Source organism: Diuraphis noxia, unplaced genomic scaffold, assembly GCF_037042655.1.
Source record: "Diuraphis noxia isolate RWA-SAM2 unplaced genomic scaffold, SU_Dnox_SAM2 contig0002, whole genome shotgun sequence".
NCBI classification, from domain to species: Eukaryota; Metazoa; Arthropoda; class Insecta; order Hemiptera; family Aphididae; genus Diuraphis; species Diuraphis noxia.
In genome coordinates this window covers 55,236,996-55,253,761 of record NW_028301712.1, presented here as the reverse complement: position 1 = coordinate 55,253,761, position 16,766 = coordinate 55,236,996, and the positions used below count along the sequence as shown (strand labels likewise).

At 29.6% G+C, this 16,766-nt stretch overlaps 2 protein-coding genes across 3 annotated transcripts; both read left to right on the top strand.

The window, feature by feature from the left end:
• The first annotated feature begins 263 nt into the window (after positions 1-263).
• On the top strand, positions 264-6,046 carry LOC107162457 (splicing factor U2AF 50 kDa subunit-like). Of its 2 annotated transcripts, XM_089221686.1 has the most exons (12): positions 264-654; positions 742-969; positions 1,108-1,128; positions 1,886-2,013; positions 3,121-3,237; positions 3,308-3,470; positions 3,537-3,578; positions 3,641-3,696; positions 5,185-5,307; positions 5,373-5,528; positions 5,592-5,756; positions 5,822-6,046. In XM_089221686.1, the coding sequence occupies exons 1-12, from the start codon at positions 639-641 to the stop codon at positions 5,951-5,953; spliced, it is 1,347 nt and encodes a 448-aa protein (XP_089077812.1). In that variant the 5' UTR covers positions 264-638; the 3' UTR covers positions 5,954-6,046. The 2 variants fall into 2 exon arrangements, with proteins under 2 accessions (XP_089077812.1, XP_015364853.1); XM_015509367.2 differs by lacking the exon at positions 1,108-1,128 and having other exon boundaries at positions 265-654.
• Positions 6,047-9,985: 3,939 nt separating this feature from the next.
• Positions 9,986-10,945, top strand: LOC107165097 (uncharacterized). The gene is made up of 3 exons (XM_089218439.1): positions 9,986-10,208; positions 10,290-10,741; positions 10,905-10,945. The coding sequence occupies exons 2-3, from the start codon at positions 10,423-10,425 to the stop codon at positions 10,943-10,945; spliced, it is 360 nt and encodes a 119-aa protein (XP_089074565.1). The 5' UTR covers positions 9,986-10,208; positions 10,290-10,422.
• The last annotated feature ends 5,821 nt before the right edge of the window (positions 10,946-16,766 follow it).

Below are 16,766 nucleotides of genomic sequence, written 5' to 3'. Positions count from 1 at the left end.
AGCAGCAGCTAGCTGCTGCTGCTGAATCCGCTGAGTGACGCTTCTATACTTCTATCTTTACTGTTCTATGGTAATATCACAGATTAAATGAAACATATTGTTTTAATTAAATGTTTCATTTAATCTGTGGTAATATTATTCATAGTACGGTAATTTTGTCATATTTTCCCCGCAAACTAAATAACAATCATTGGCAACACTGTAAAGTAAGTTGTTTTAGTGCAGACAGTGTGCAGTAAATATTGTAGTAATAGTTGTTAGACATTGTAGTTCAAAATGGTTCAAAACATATTATAGTATACACTATGTACAGTCTATGAGTTCAACACTATCATGGTGTAAATTGGTGTGCGTGGTTAATACATATTAGATAAACTGTAAAGAATTTACAAATTATTAACTTAGTTTATCTTTAGTACGAATTCTCGATATCCTTTTCACCTATATCTATTTACATTTACTGCTACACCGGCTGTTCGGTACTTTGAGTTTTGGGCAATTTTGTATTACAGTGTTTATTATTAAGTATTTACCAATTTTTATTTTTTATTTTACTTAAACTTAAAACGTTGAACGTGAAAATTTAAAGTAGTTGTTGCACTGCATTTAATATTTCTAAACGTAACAAACTTAATATAATGGGTGAAGACAAAGGTAGCGTTTGAATGATGATTATATATTATGCGTTTATGTTAAATGTAATTTATTGTATTCTAATGTAGTTTTAATTTTGTAACTTAGAAAGAGAACGTGATAGGGACCGAGGGGAACGTGAAAGAAGGCGACGTTCACGATCTAGGGACCGTGAACGTCATCGCAGACATCGATCAAGGAGTCGCGAAGGTCGTAAACGAAGTAGATCTAAGTCTCCTAAAAATAAGTCTAGACGTAGAAAGGATTCTCTCTATTGGGATGTACCACCACCAGGTTTTGAACATATTGCACCTCTTCAATATAAAGCTATGCAAGGTAAGATGATATTTAATTAAATATACAGATAACATAATTTAAAGAATCAAAGTATATTAATAAGTAGCTTATTATTGATATTTAAATACTTAAATTTATTTCTCTAACTTTTTTGTGGACATTTTTTCCATATTTTAGGATATTTTAGATCAAAATACAGTAAGTACCAACATTATTGTAATGTCTTTATTAAAATGATAATATCAATATAAATTTCAAGTTAAATGTTTTAATGATTTAAGTTTTTTATATAATAGATTTATATGTATCTATGAATATTAAATTAATTTATAGTTTTTAATTTTATTAATAAATTAATATTTTACGTTGAGTGTATATCTGAAATATATTTTTAAGGATATATGTTTAACATACTACTACAAAATTCCATTCCATTTTTCTAATCTTATATTGTTAAAATTGATGAACATTATAATGAGTTATAACTTAGTATAGTTTTTTTAAAAATAGTTTTTACTTGTTACTTATGACCATACTTAATATTTTATATTATGGTTTAATTATTAGGTATAGAATACTTCTTGTGGCACTTAATATTAACAAGTTTCTTTAGTTTAACAGATTATACTATTTGATTTGAACAGGTTATAACCAATTTAGAAATGTAAAGAACATTTATTATCTTATATTTTTTTTGTAAAAAACTTAGTTATAGATGAGTGATGGCAAATATTGCTTGAAATATTTTTTCAATAGTTCTTCATTAATACAAATGTCTAAATAATCGACTTCCCTAAAAGGGCTAGATATTTCGTTAAAGAATTCATACGTACATTAAATTCTAAAATCAGACATTCTTAAGTATATATAATTTACCACCATTTATTGATCTAAAACATGTGAAAAGTATGTGTGCTTTGATCCCTTTAAATTAGTTCAGTTTATTTTTGTTTAGCTGCTGGACAAATTCCTGCAAATACAATGCCAGATACCCCTCAAACAGCTGTCCCTGTTGTTGGATCCACCATTACACGTCAAGCAAGACGATTGTATGTGGGAAACATACCATTTGGTGTAACTGAGGTATTATTGATATTATTTATTATTTTTATGCTGTGTCTAGACAGCCTAATCATGTTAGGTAATATATTGAACTGCTGACCGGTGTCATCAACCTACACAAATATAAAGAATCAAATTATAATTTGTATATTACTTTGGCATAAGGTACATCATATATTTGGTTTTATGAAATAACCTTATCAATTTGTTAGTCATTAATTCTTATATTATGTAGCATTTCAAGATAATTTTAAATATAATATTGTATTATATTATACTAAATAAAAATAATAGTAAAAATATATGAGGTACTATTTCACTGTCACCATATTTGGTATGTCCGTGTTCAGAATTTAAATTTTCTTGTTGCCATATTAAATAAAAAATATTGTTTAGGTATAACAATTTCACAAATTATAACTAAAACAGATTTAAAGAATCATCTAACCAATGGCGGAGAAGTTGATTATTTGAACTATTCTACATATTGTGGTTGGTAAATAACAGGTTAGCAAATAACTAGTAACTTAAATTATCGTTTAAAAACTATAAGCATTTGTTTTACTTGACATAAATACAAGAAATTGGATGTACAAACATAAAACAGGTGACAATTTTTTCTACATCAACTTCTGTTATTAGAAAGGTAAAAAAACAGTAGAAGCTTAAATATTATAATTTTTATACAAAAATATTTTTGAATAAGTTTTTTTCATATTAATATTGAAAAAAAATTGTTTGAAACAAAAAAGGCTTAAAAATGTAATACAGGATTTCCTTGTCGTATTCTAAAATTGTTTGTGAATTACCTAGATATATCAAAAGTTGTGGTAATTACATACAATTTTTTATAAAATAAAAAAGATTTTTTTTTGAAAATTTTTTATATTGTTGGTAGTTGCATGTTGATTTCACAAAATCAAATAAATAATATACTATATTATGTCTAAAATTTAAATCATACTAAATTCTAATAATATTTGATATAACTATCTAAGACTATATTATACCAAAATAATATTTAATCTTATTTTGTTAATTAGCATAGGTATGTAATGACACTGTTCAGTAGCATAGCCTGCATTAATTTTGTTTACTACAAATTAACATATTTTTAATGTTTTTTAGGATGAAATGATGGAGTTCTTTAATCAGCAAATGCATTTGTCTGGATTAGCTCAAGCTGGTGGCAATCCTGTGCTTGCATGTCAAATTAATTTAGATAAAAATTTTGCTTTTTTGGAAGTATGCATGTGTTGTCACATTAAATGGTATTATCAAATTTAATGCAAATCTAAATTATATTCAAATATAGTTTAGGTCTATTGATGAAACAACTCAAGCAATGGCTTTTGATGGTATCAATTTTAAAGGACAGAGCTTAAAAATAAGACGTCCTCATGATTATCAGCCAACACCTGGAATGACTGAGAGTAATCCGGTGACAAACTATAATTCTGGAATGACATTAGACATGAGTATGGGAGAATGTATTTTATTGAAGATCAAAATGTAATTTTTTATTGTTATATAATTTGTTATAGTGAAATATGACTCCAGTTCATTTGGTGTTGGAACAGTTCCAGGTTTGTATTATACATATTTTATTAATAAATCATTTTACTCATTATTAATTATTTTGTTTTAGATTCACCACACAAAATATTTATTGGAGGATTACCAGCATACCTTAATGATGAACAGGTAAGTCATTCGAGTAGTAAAATATCCAGCTCTTTATTTTTAGCATAATGGTCCATCGTTAGCAGAGGTACATTAGGTCAATACCAAAACACGGAACGAGAAGAAGCAAAAACAGTGCTAATTTTTTTTTTAATTTTCAGCACATAAATTTCAGGTTTTATTTTTGTTTATTTCAGCAAATATGTTCTTGTTTTGTGTATTATAATATAGCAGTTTAGATTTGCAGGGATCTGGGGTATTTATTTAGGGTTGCCGTAAGAACATGGATTCTCCTTGCCAGCCTTTTATTGACTTTTCATTATGCTTGTGATACATTTACTTTTCTTTCTGTCTGAAAACAAATGTAAGTAAAAAGTGTTAAAAAAAAATTTTAGAAATTTCAATGAAACAGTCTAAAGCTAATAATTGTTCCTCTGCTATACCCCTTGCCCCTAGCTAGGGTACTTGGTTGAAAATGAAACTCTGATACAACTGCTTCCTCAGTCGCCTTGTCCAAATCGACATACAGGCAAGTGGTGTTTCGGAATATTACATTGGTAATTATTGTTTATGTTTCATAGGAACTAAACCGTTCTATGTGTTTTTTGAATGATGTGAAGGCCTAATAAGAATAAATAAAAAAATTTATCGTTTTATACTATATAGTAAAAATGCTTATTCTAAATATTATGATCAGTTAATAATTTAAATTAATATTAAATTATTAATTTTATAAAGTAATTGTGGGGTAAATTTCAATTATGAACATTTACAAATGAATTAACTGTACTTTGTTTTTAGTACCTATAATTCGGAAATTACTATTGGTAGATTTTTTATGGTAAAATAATGTATTTAATATATTTGGGAATTAATTCTATTGATAATACATTCTAACCACATACTAAAGAGATGTATAAAAAATAATTAAAAATTGTATACAAATTAATAAAAATAAAATAGTTAATCTTGAAGAATATTTATTATTTAGTATACTTTATTAATATATTACAATCTATGATAAAGCATAAAGAACGGTTTTAATACTGGGAAATTAAAAGAATATAAAACTAAAATTGTATTAGAATTCAGTGTTTTATAGATAAACTGTTAAAATTTAATTTTGGTTAAATATATGTATATTATATTTAGATATTTTAAATGAATTAGTGTTAAAAAGTTCTAAGTATGTTTTTTTATCTATAAACAATTTGATCTTGGGGTGGCGTGGTTGCTGCAGTCAGTCATACAATGTGATTTAGAGTATGCACCACCGCTGCCACTATTTCCTGGATAGTCATCCATCTTAGTAGAAATAACCTTGCCACATGCACGTGTTGCCATCCTACCATACCAATCCCCACAGTTAAAAAAAAAGTCTTTCTATACAGTTTTCTTAATTAAGTTATTAACAGTAGGTGAGCACTAAACAAATGATACTAAATAACTAGTATTCAACAGAAATACAATATATAATAGATTTTAAATTAATTATGTGCATGATGATAGGTGAAAGAGCTACTTACATCATTTGGTCAATTAAAAGCATTCAATTTGGTCAAGGATGCTGCCACTGGCTTAAGTAAGGGTTATGCATTCTGTGAGTATGCTGATGTTGTGATGACTGATCAGGTAAAATACTTAAATTAATATTCAAATAGTAACAAATATTAATTATTGCACTTTTGTAAGTTTAGGCCATTGCTGGTTTGAATGGTATGCAATTAGGAGAAAAAAAATTAATTGTACAAAGAGCCAGTATTGGAGCTAAAAACCCTGGACTTGGACTAGCACCTGTTACTATTCAAGTACCTGGACTTACAGTTGTCGGAAGTGCTGGACCTCCAACTCAGGTAAATGTTAATTTAATTAATTAATTAAAAATATGTATGGTAAAATTAATAATTTTTTTGCAGGTTTTATGTTTGTTGAATATGGTAACTCCTGATGAACTTAAAGATGAAGAAGAATATGAAGATATTCTGGAAGATATTCGCGAAGAGTGTAATAAATATGGAGTTGTTCGGTCTCTAGAAATTCCACGACCTATTGAAGGAATTGATGTGCCTGGATGTGGAAAAGTATTACTTTTGTATTTAATTAATTTCTTATTATATCAAATTTAATTGAAAATGTTGTCTTTCAGGTATTTATAGAGTTTAATGCTATTCCCGAATGTCAGAAAGCACAACATGCTTTGGCTGGCAGAAAGTTTAACAACAGAGTTGTGGTTACTTCTTTCATGGAACCAGATAAATATCATAGAAGAGAATTTTAATCATCACAATAAATTTAACCCAATACTGAAAATATTTGATTTTTATCAATTTTTATGTTATAGAACATCATTAATAATGAATTATGACTTAAACTAGTTGCATTAATACCTCATCTTATTCTTCTAAATCTTCTAAAATAGTTTGATTGAATTTATTTTATTTGCTGAGATATAAAAATATGCTTGTTCAAAATAGGTGATAAATTAAAATATTATTGAAATATGGTTTTTTTTTCATTGCAATAAGTAGCTGATTGTTAATAAGTTAGTTTTTTTTATTATTATTATTATTATTATTATTAGCTTTTAGTACATTAACTATTACTTCTCAACAATTCACTTATTTACACAGATTATAGAATTAATTGAAATAACAATAATAACAAATATATAGTATATAAAAATGATACAATATGGCAGGTAAAATAATAAGATAATTAAATGAGTATTATAATTATGGTGTTACGAGGAACAAGATTGAAAAACGTATAATATTTTAATGAGGAAAAGGTAAGAAAAAAAAAAAAATGTTTTAATGAGGAAAAATATTACAAAAAGCATATTACCTTTGGAGTTAAGAGCATTTAAAACTGAAGAAAGAAGTGAAATTAGTGGACTGTTAATTGAATTTAAGTTTGAAATGAAACAGAAAAATGTTCTGATGGGATATTTTTGTTGCTGGTAGCTTCAGCATAAGATAAGTTAATTAACATATATGTTACTGTTAAAGTTAAGTTAATTTAATTATTATTTTCCACAAAAAAAAGAAAAGAAAATCTGGAAAAGTTAATACATTTTGTAATGTTTTTGAGGTTGTTTCACAGAAAAGTTATGTTTCATATTAACAATAAAACTAAGTTTCTTATTTGATACACTTTAGAATAAATAATTACTACCTGACGTTTTTCTTTATAAGTGATAATTATTTTTATTTGTAAAACATTCAAGATTAAATGATACTTTAACACAACATTTTTAATACACTAGTATTATATGCACATATTATTGTTTTATCATTAAATTATAACATATTTATTTTGTTTTTAATTTTCAAGTCAGTATAAGAATTAAAAAGTGGGTAAGTGAATGTCGCTCTTCTGTACATTAGGGGATTGTGTGGACCTCTAACTAGGGTAGGTTAAATTGGAATGCAATGATAGGTATCATTGTATACAAAAAACGATTCTGAACGGAGTTGATTTGTCAGTCTAGGTATATTATATTTAAATATTGTCATATATTCTATTTTGAAACAAATAAATTATTTTTCAATTAGGACGCATTTTGAATGAGGCATGGTTAAACAATTTTTCCAAAAACAATGCATGTAGTTATCATTCATAATACCTTATATTATCATAGATATACATATACCTGGTTTGAGGATAAATCGTTATCATTACGCGATTTCATAAAAATTTAAAACTCAAACGCTCAAAACATTTTTCCTATAATGACACTTCAAATTTCCTCTATGGCTATTTGAGGCAAAAGTTATGGAAAACTTAGTGTTAAATTTTATAACTTTAGGTATAAATACAAACAATATTATGAGTTTTGAACTACAAAATAATTTGCAAATATTCATGGTTTTGACGAATTTTTGTCAAAATTTGAAATTCAAATGCTAATAAAAATTTAATTTGAATTACCGGTGGACATTTTTTTTGTGATAAAGATTGACCAATTTTTAAGGAATCTTGTTTTAAATTTCCAAATCTTGGATTTAAAAAGAAAATTTTTTATGAATTTCTGTCAACTAATCCTGTTGTACCTGGTGTATTGTATTATGCGCTGATCGAAAACCAAATTGTGAGTCAGGTAATATCTTGTTCCTAAAAATGTACGGTTACAGCCTTTTAACCTTCATCCGCTCGCACCTACTAAAGTGACACTACTGCTCGCGATGACGGCAATTTGGCCGTCCGCGAATTATTATTATTTTTATGAGTTTAGTATCTTACCTAAAAAAGGTAATAAACTTATTGGTCTGTACGAGGAAGGCAGATCAGGTGGTTTGTCTGGTTTAGGAATCATGACTATGTTTGAAAATTTCCATAAGAGTGGGAAGTATGAAAGTCGTAAGGTTGCATTCAATAAATAGGTAAGGAATAGGATGACTTTTTTCGGAAGACATCTAGCAACTTCTACAGTAATTAGATCAAAGCCTGGTGTTTTTTTGGTGGAATATTTTTGTATTGCTGTTTTTAGTTCATTTGGTGTAAAACACTTTTCAGGGAGACGAAGAGGCATGGGACAATCTAAGTACTGCATTATCTTAGAGGTGAGATTTGGATTATTTATGTCGGGATGTGGCCTTAAATATCTCCGCTAGATGTTGACGAAACGTCTCAACCTTGTCCTCATCAGTTATAGCAACAGAATTGTCAATTTTGGTTAGTGGTGGTAAACTAGATTTGTATTTTAAGAGTTTATTTGTTTCCCCCCAGAGGCTACCGTCAGAAGAGGATAAGTTAGATAGCTTTAGTTCGAATATATCTGATTTGTATTTGAGAAGTTGTTTCTTAAACGAATCATACAGTTTATTGTAAAGTGCTTTGTGGGAGGGTAAACGAGAAGTTTGATAACGTGCCCTAGCTCTCCTTTTTCCGTAATTAATGAACGTATATGTATCGATAATAATGGAATGCTGTTGAAAGTTGGGGTAAACTTAGATTGGGATGCCCATGCAGCTGATTGAATGATTGAGGTAAATTTATCCACTGCGTTATCGATATCCTCATGTGTTTTTAATTTAACGTTCAGGGTAATCTCTTTATCTACTAAGTTGTGGAACTTAATACGATCTGTTGAAGGATAAAATAATTTTGGAGCTGTCATACGCAATGTTGGGGATGCATTGATTGTGAGAAGTACAGATGAGTGGTCAGAGTTTAGATCCAGGATGTTTTCCGGAGTGCAGAATAAATTACTTGGTACCTGGAGGTACTTGGTACTTGGAGCTTTTTTGTCTGAATGATTGGATTTGAGCAGAGTATAGCCTGGGATAAAGACATTGGAGTATTTGGTAAAGTGAGTCTCAGTAATTAAGGGGGCTGGAGCAACCATTTTTTTTCATACATTTAGCTCAATAAGCGAAAGTAAATTAAACATATTTCCAGTAGCTCAATTTAAATTTTGAAAACTAATTTTGGTTTGTCTTCCTCTTTTCTAAGTTTGCTCGGAAGTGGAATCTTTTATTTTTCATTTTGTCTAACTAAGTCTACTTCAACTAAGTCAAGTATAATTTTTTTTTTGAAAAAAATATAAACTTACTATGCATCATATTATATTAACTAAAAATAAAGTCGTAAATCTACTTCCGAGCAAACCTAGAAAATAGACTGACGAATTCAATCATGTTTTCAAAATTAATAAGAGTCAATCGAAACTAGGTGAATTTTTATTTCTCTTTTCATACTGTTTGCATCAAATTTCTGCCCTACAACCGGAGCGAAAATATTTTCTTCGTGTTCATTGACTTGTGCATGCGCGTATGGGCGTTAGAACATTTCTAAGAATCTTAGTAGTCAATACCCGTATCTGAACAATTATTATTCAATTAGAGCTAACGACTACGGAAATGAAATGATATTTGATAATGTATTGTAATTGAAAAGTATAAAATATATGGTAATAAGTAAATTTATGTTACGACAAAATAAAATAGAATATTAGTCTACTCAGTCACTATTTTCATACTACATCTAGACATTTAAACGAATAACTATTCAACCAGTGAAGTTTAATTTTTTTGTCAGTGATCATATAATTTTAAATTTTAAAATGAATGAAAATTGGTGTTTTGGTAAAAAAGCACGTCTCAAGCTATGTGCAATGCGGAAAAAACCTAATTTGGCTAACTTAAAACGTAAAAAGCGCGAAAATCATGAAAAACATGAAGAGGTAATTATAATATATTGATTTTTTTACGAACTAACGGTAAATATAAATAATATATGAGATTATAAATTATAATTTTATTTTACTTTTATTAGTTATGACTTATGAATATGTAAATTTAATATTTATACATATAGGCATATAGCTAATTATTAGTATAATATATACCTAAACAATTTTTTTTTAATTTTATACTTATATAGTTTAACACACTTAACAATTAAAGAAAAAGAAAAATTAAAAATGATTTTTTTTAAAAGCTACAACTAGATAAAAATGAATTTCGTGATCTAGAAAAAAGAACAGTAAGACAAAATCAATGTGAAGAATGGCATTTAGAAAGAAAAAAAAGGTTTGTTTTAATTATTTTATTATATAAAACCATATTTGTATTTGTTGTTGCATAACTGCGTATTTCTTTAAACTTAAATAGGTTAACAGCGTCTGTATTCGGAAAAATATGTAAATTGCGTGAATTCACTTCCCGAGACAAAGTCGCCAAGGAATTGTTGTTTGGGACTTTTACCGGTAATGCTGCCACCCGGTATGGAATCCAGTACGAAGACATGGCCAAAGAACAGTTACAAAAAGTTATAGGGAAAAATATAAAAAATGCAGGCCTTATGGTAGATCATGGTCTATCATTTTTGGCAGCATCTCCTGATGGTCTTGTGGACAGTAATGCTTTAGTTGAAATTAAGTGTCCAGCATCAGCGAAAAGTATGAGTCCAGAAGACGGAATTTCTATGAAAAAAATAAAATGTTGTGAAATAAAAGATGGGCAGCTGCATCTCAAACGTAATCACAACTATTATTACCAAGTACAAGGGCAATTGCACATTTCAAATAAATTATATTGCTATTTTTGTATTTGGACGCCTAAAGGTTTGTGGATACCTATATTTTATATTTTTATGTATACTCATTATGGTTTATAATTTATTATGTATATTTATTATTTATATAGGTTTGATGATGGAAAAAATAAAACGTGACGGCAGTTTTTGGGAAAACAAAATGAAAATGAAATTAAAAACATTTTATTTAGAAAACATGTTGCCTCAAATACTTGCTGAAGGAATTAATTAAATATTATAAATATATAAAAAATAAATTATCATTATACCTAATACGAATTACGAGTATTCAGTTTTTTTTAAAATTATTATTATTGTTGTTTGTTTAATGATTTGTGATCAAAAATAATAATAAATACAGCAAAGTAATATAGTTATCAATAGTTACTAATTTTTATATTATGTAAATTAAATTTTCTATGATACGGGTACGACGCGACTATATTATTATTATGAATGAATATTTATTATTTATAGTAGTTGTATAGAAAAATATTAATACATCTTTTTCCGATGAACTATCGTGCGGCATGGTTTATTTTGATTATTATCGTAAATCTGAGAATTCAAATTTTGTCGCGAAAATGCGATAATGGATTACACACACTAATACTTGTTTACTTCTCACACATTGACACAGCCAAAATGTTCATGTAATATGAAAAGCCTAAATACTAATCCTTAAAACATAGTATGCTTCAGCCCCCTTAAGGCAATATCGATACGTTTTTCATATAGGACACCTTGTAATTCATTGATGCGGTTTTTTAGGCCATTAGCATTGAAAAGAATGATGATGATTGATTTTGAGGTGGTCGATTTATTTGTCATTTTCGTTATTTAAGAGAGATGAGATAACTTGTGTTAGGAGTGTAATTAAGGGGTTAATTACTGATTTAAATTCATCAAGAAAACTTGACATTTTTTTTATCAAAATCTAGTATAGGGGGAGAATGGGTGGTATCTCTTGACTGATTTGAAGTAGCATGGGCATAAGTTCTCTGGGATGAAGAGAGAGGGAGGGTGCTAGGGTTAGTTTTCACAGGTGGGTGGCTTTCTTTTACAGTAGAATTATTATTAGTTGACTTAAAATTAACATTGTCATGTAAAAAGTTACTTTTATTGTTAGGCTTATTTCAACGTTGAAGTTCTCTATAGCAGTTGCATCCTCGGTAGTTGGCTGGATGGTTGCCTGCACATAGGGCACATTTGGGAGGAGAATCTCTTGGTTTGGTGCAGTCTGAAGAAGAATGTAAGTCTCCTCAGCGGACACAACGAGCTGAGTAGCCACAGTATGATCGCGTGTGACCATAGTCTTGACAATTGAGGCTTTGACTGACCATCTTTGGTTTATATGGCACTTCGATTTTTACCTTCATATGAAGAAGGGAAGATAAAATATGGTATATTTCATTGGAGTGATCGGTGGGCTCCAAGTCAATGAAGAACAATGGGAGTGGGCGTTTAGTAATCTTGTGCAGCACTTTTGTGACTTGCCTAACCTTGTAGAGACGTGTTTCAAGTTCAGATTTAATCAGTTCCGTAGGTGTGGTGGGGTGCAAATTTCGAATAACCACTTTTAATGGTTTGTCTTCTCTCAGTTGGAAGGTGTAGTATTCTGCTTTTTGGTCCTTTAGATAGCGAATTAGTGATCTATATGATTCGGGGTTTGTAGTCTGTATTTTTAATCGATCGGTGGAAGATTTGCAGTAAAAATTGTCTACTCCGATCAGCTCAATTAGAACTGAGGAAAAACCAGGAAAGTTTAAAACTCCTTTCATGAAGATTGGAGGTGGGGGGTTTTTATGATCAGTGATGATGGATCCTTCGGAGACAGTGTCAGCTTCAATATTATTGTAGCTTCGGTTATTGTAGAAGCCGGTTCGGTTTGAGTAAGAACTTCATAACGATTTGTCGTTATAAATAATTTATTATTTTTTTTTTCTTTGAGGTTGGAATACCTTACAAGCTTATATCACTCACCATAATGTGCATGGAAGGGACAAAATACCAAGTAAGGGTAGATAACAAACTATCTAACGCCTTCACAGTAGAAACTGGCCTTAAACAAGGTGATGCACTATCCCCGCTACTGTTTAACTTAGCACTTGAAAAGGCGGTAAGAATGATGCAAAATGCAGAAAGTGGGGTAGCGGTCAATGAACATCGAGTGCAGATTTTAGGTTTTGCGGATGATCTGAACATCCTTGGTGAATCACTAGAGGATGCTTTAAATCGAACGAAGGCTCTCGAAAACGCTGCAACAAAAATAGGGTTACAGATTAATGTGGAAAAAACAAAAATTCCAGAGATTCTCGACAGCGATCCATCACAAGACATATTCGAGTCAATAGCTTTCGAAAAAGTGGAAGAATTCCGATATTTATGAGCGCTTCGTAGTACAAAAAATGATTGGTCACGAGAGATAAGTGCGAGGATAGCAAAGGCAGAAAGAGCCTTTTTGCAGTATCAAAATTCTTTAAGTCTAAAGCGTTGTCTTAGAAGACAAAACTTAGACTATACACGGCAATAATAAGGCCTACTCTCACTTATGGGTGTGAAGTATGGACAACAACAAACGTGACGAAAAGAAGACTTAGAACCTTCGAAAACAAAATATGGAGAAAGATATGTGGACAAGTTCGCGACGCAAGAACAAATGATTGGAGAAGAAAGTTTAATAAGGAATTACAGGAAAAACTGGGCCTAGCACCAGTCACTATAGCTACATTACATAAAGGGACAAATATTACAGTGGTTTGGGCACATAATGAGGAGAAGCAAAGAAGAAACTATAAGGACAGCGATAGAATGGCAACCAGAAGGGAAGAGACCTCGAGGCAGACCAAGGAAGAGATGGCTTGACATAATAGAAGAAGATCTTAAAACTGTGGGAGTTAAAGAATGGAAGGAAATTATACAAGATCGAGAGAAATGGAGGGACATAGTGTTGGCGGCAAAACTCTAATAGAGTTATAAAAGCCAGTTATGATGATGATGAGGTTGGATCAGGAGATTTTGGTTCAGATGAATCTGAATGATTTCTTTTACTTGTCTTTTGTGTCCAACCGGAATCCGTGTTATCAACCTGGAGTGAAGTTGGATCTGTAGAGTTCAGCATAGGATTATTTGTAGAACTTTTGATTAGGCGAGCTGCCTGTTAATTGTTGCTGTTTCTGATTTTATCTGCATGTTTATTAATCGCTTTTGGCGATGTGGGTACGTTGTGAGATCGCGACATGTTATCTGTGGGCAAAGGTCAGGTACCGATGCACGTTGCAGCGATACGCGACGGATTATAGTAGACGGTAAAAACTTTATTCAAACGTAAACGTAAACGTTTACATTTAGAATGAAAAAGCGCACTTAGGCGCACTTCCAGTTTATATAATTTGTATAAATAAATATATAAAACAATTGCGATTTTTTTTTTCGTACTAAGTACGACAACTTCGGACACGAAAATTGGACGGGATCACGAAAATTAAGCGGAGCGTAATTTAACGTGTGCGACGAGCGACGTGCAGACCGCGACTGCAAATTATTTTAAACTAGAAATTCATAAACAATTTTCCTTTTATATCTAAGATTTGAAAATTTAAAACAAGGCTCCTAAAATATTTTTACAATAGCAGTCGAAAAATTAAAGAAATGCATACTCACATTTTTTTTTTACAAGCATTTAAATTAAAATTTTGACAACATACGTAAAATTCACGAAAATTCGCAAATTATTTTTAAGCTAAAAATTCATAAAAAATTTTCTTTTTAAATCTAAGATTTGAAATTTTTTAATAATCTATAATATATCCTAGACAGATAATCCGTCTCTGTTCAGAATCGTTTTTCGTATACAATGATACCTATCATTATGCATTCAAATTTGCATACTTAATTTTAAACTTGGGGAAAACTTGACGAAGGAGTTTCAAAACTATAGTGATGAGTACAGTTCAAAAATACATAGGTATATGGTATATAGGTAGGTATATGTATTATATTATTCACATCACGGTATAGCTATTCGTCAAGCAACGAGCAGGTGAAGGATGTTATAAAACATTATATTATAGACGAGTATAGACGACTTTAGAATACAATACATTGACAATATGACTCCGTAACCATAGTTATGATGTTTGTTTTCCCACAGCGTTTCGTGTAAATGCGTAGTGTGTAAAATTACATAATATACGTATATTTTGCGGCGAGCCATCGACATATAAAGCACTTGTCTTCTAAATATTATAATAGAATTGTCTAAATTTGTCCTTATAAGTTATGACATATAAGTCCATGAATAGTGAGTTGTAGAGCCATTAGGCACCTTAAAATATTTACAAAGCTGTATAAGCTAGATGATCGAATATAAATGATTATAATTTATACATTTTGTGTTACTTTAAAACGATCTAAGATCTTTGAAATCTGATATCAGAAATTCGGTTCGAACTTTGAGGTCCTATTGCCTATATATAGATCTAAAGATCCAAAATTTCATGGTATGCCGTGATACAAGAAATGTCCGCATATACGCACACACGCAATCATTGTAATATTGTACTTAAATGTACTAAAAATGGTCGGTGTACCTGGATAAAAAAAAAAAATTTACAGGGTGATTCATTAAGTTCTCTTTTTTCTTCAATAATGCTGTCATATCACTTTGTGTTCTGTATTCCATCGTAGGTAATATAATATATATGTTCATTATAAATATGGCGGCTACTGTGATTTGAACATTTTTGTCATTAATACTAGAATAACCTATCAAAATTAATCATTTTTAAAAATTATTCGAGTATAATAGATACTAGTTCTAATATTGCGTCTATTTTATATTTTTGTAAAACCATTTTTAAGTATTATTAATTATCATTTATAGTACTGCAATGTGTTATATTATAATAACTAAGAAACTAGTGTTTCGAATTTTGAATGAGAAACATTAAAATTTTCTGAAAAATATCTATTAAATAATGTATAGTAAATGGGGTGGGGGGGGGGGGGGGTGTTCATTGTTCATTTAAAAAATAGAATTTTGAATCGCCGCAGGACACTTCTTGAGTAGTACAAAAAATACAGTATTTGAACAAAATATCTTTGAGTATATCATTTAAAAACTTTAAAAATCAGAATCTGAATAAATTTATTATCAAAGAAAAGAATGAGGCGAGCATGTTATTAGTGCTAGGTGAATTACATCGTTTAACTTATATAAATATATATATATTATCATTGAAACATAAAAATCAAAACAAAAATATTAAGTATTTTTTGTGTAAATTTTATATACCATACATCTGTTTGAAGTGTTGCATCGCCTACCTACGAATATTGTTCTTTTGTTCGTCTACTATAGCTTACTGGAGAAAATCGTATAAACACTGCAGATGTCGGTTGATATTTCCTGCTATTGTTCGCGATCACGAATATATTTTATCCTCGGCAGTTTGGTGTCAACTTACGATTCCTTTACATATCAGTACTGCATTCGCTATTGTTATTTATTATAATCACATGCTTATATACTTATGGTATACCTAAAGGCAATAGGCTTATCAGTTTATTATTAAATTCGTGTTACAAAACCACGACAACATCGCAACAACACGCGGACAGGCGGATATACTTTTGTATTTTCAAATTTTCTCCATCTCAAGTACCTACCTATAATTTAATTGAAACATTTTTCGTTGTGTAAATGTAAATAAGGTATTTTGAAAAATACAAGTATAAATGGGTACCTAGCTATTATGTGAATTATTTCTGATTGATCTATCGTAATTATATTTGCATGGATTTGTAAGTATTAAGTTTTAAACATTTAATTAAATTACATTTCAATATTTTAATTTCGGCCAAACTCAACATATTATCACGCAGTTTACACAAAACCTTAATAATTTTTATTTAAGAAATATGTTTCATGAACCCTGTTTTTAAAAATATTTTCTTTTATAGTATTTATATAAAACTATAAATCCGTGTTACGTGATTAAAATAATACACACATTGTGGTGTAAAATATTTCTGTTTATTTGTATTTTCTA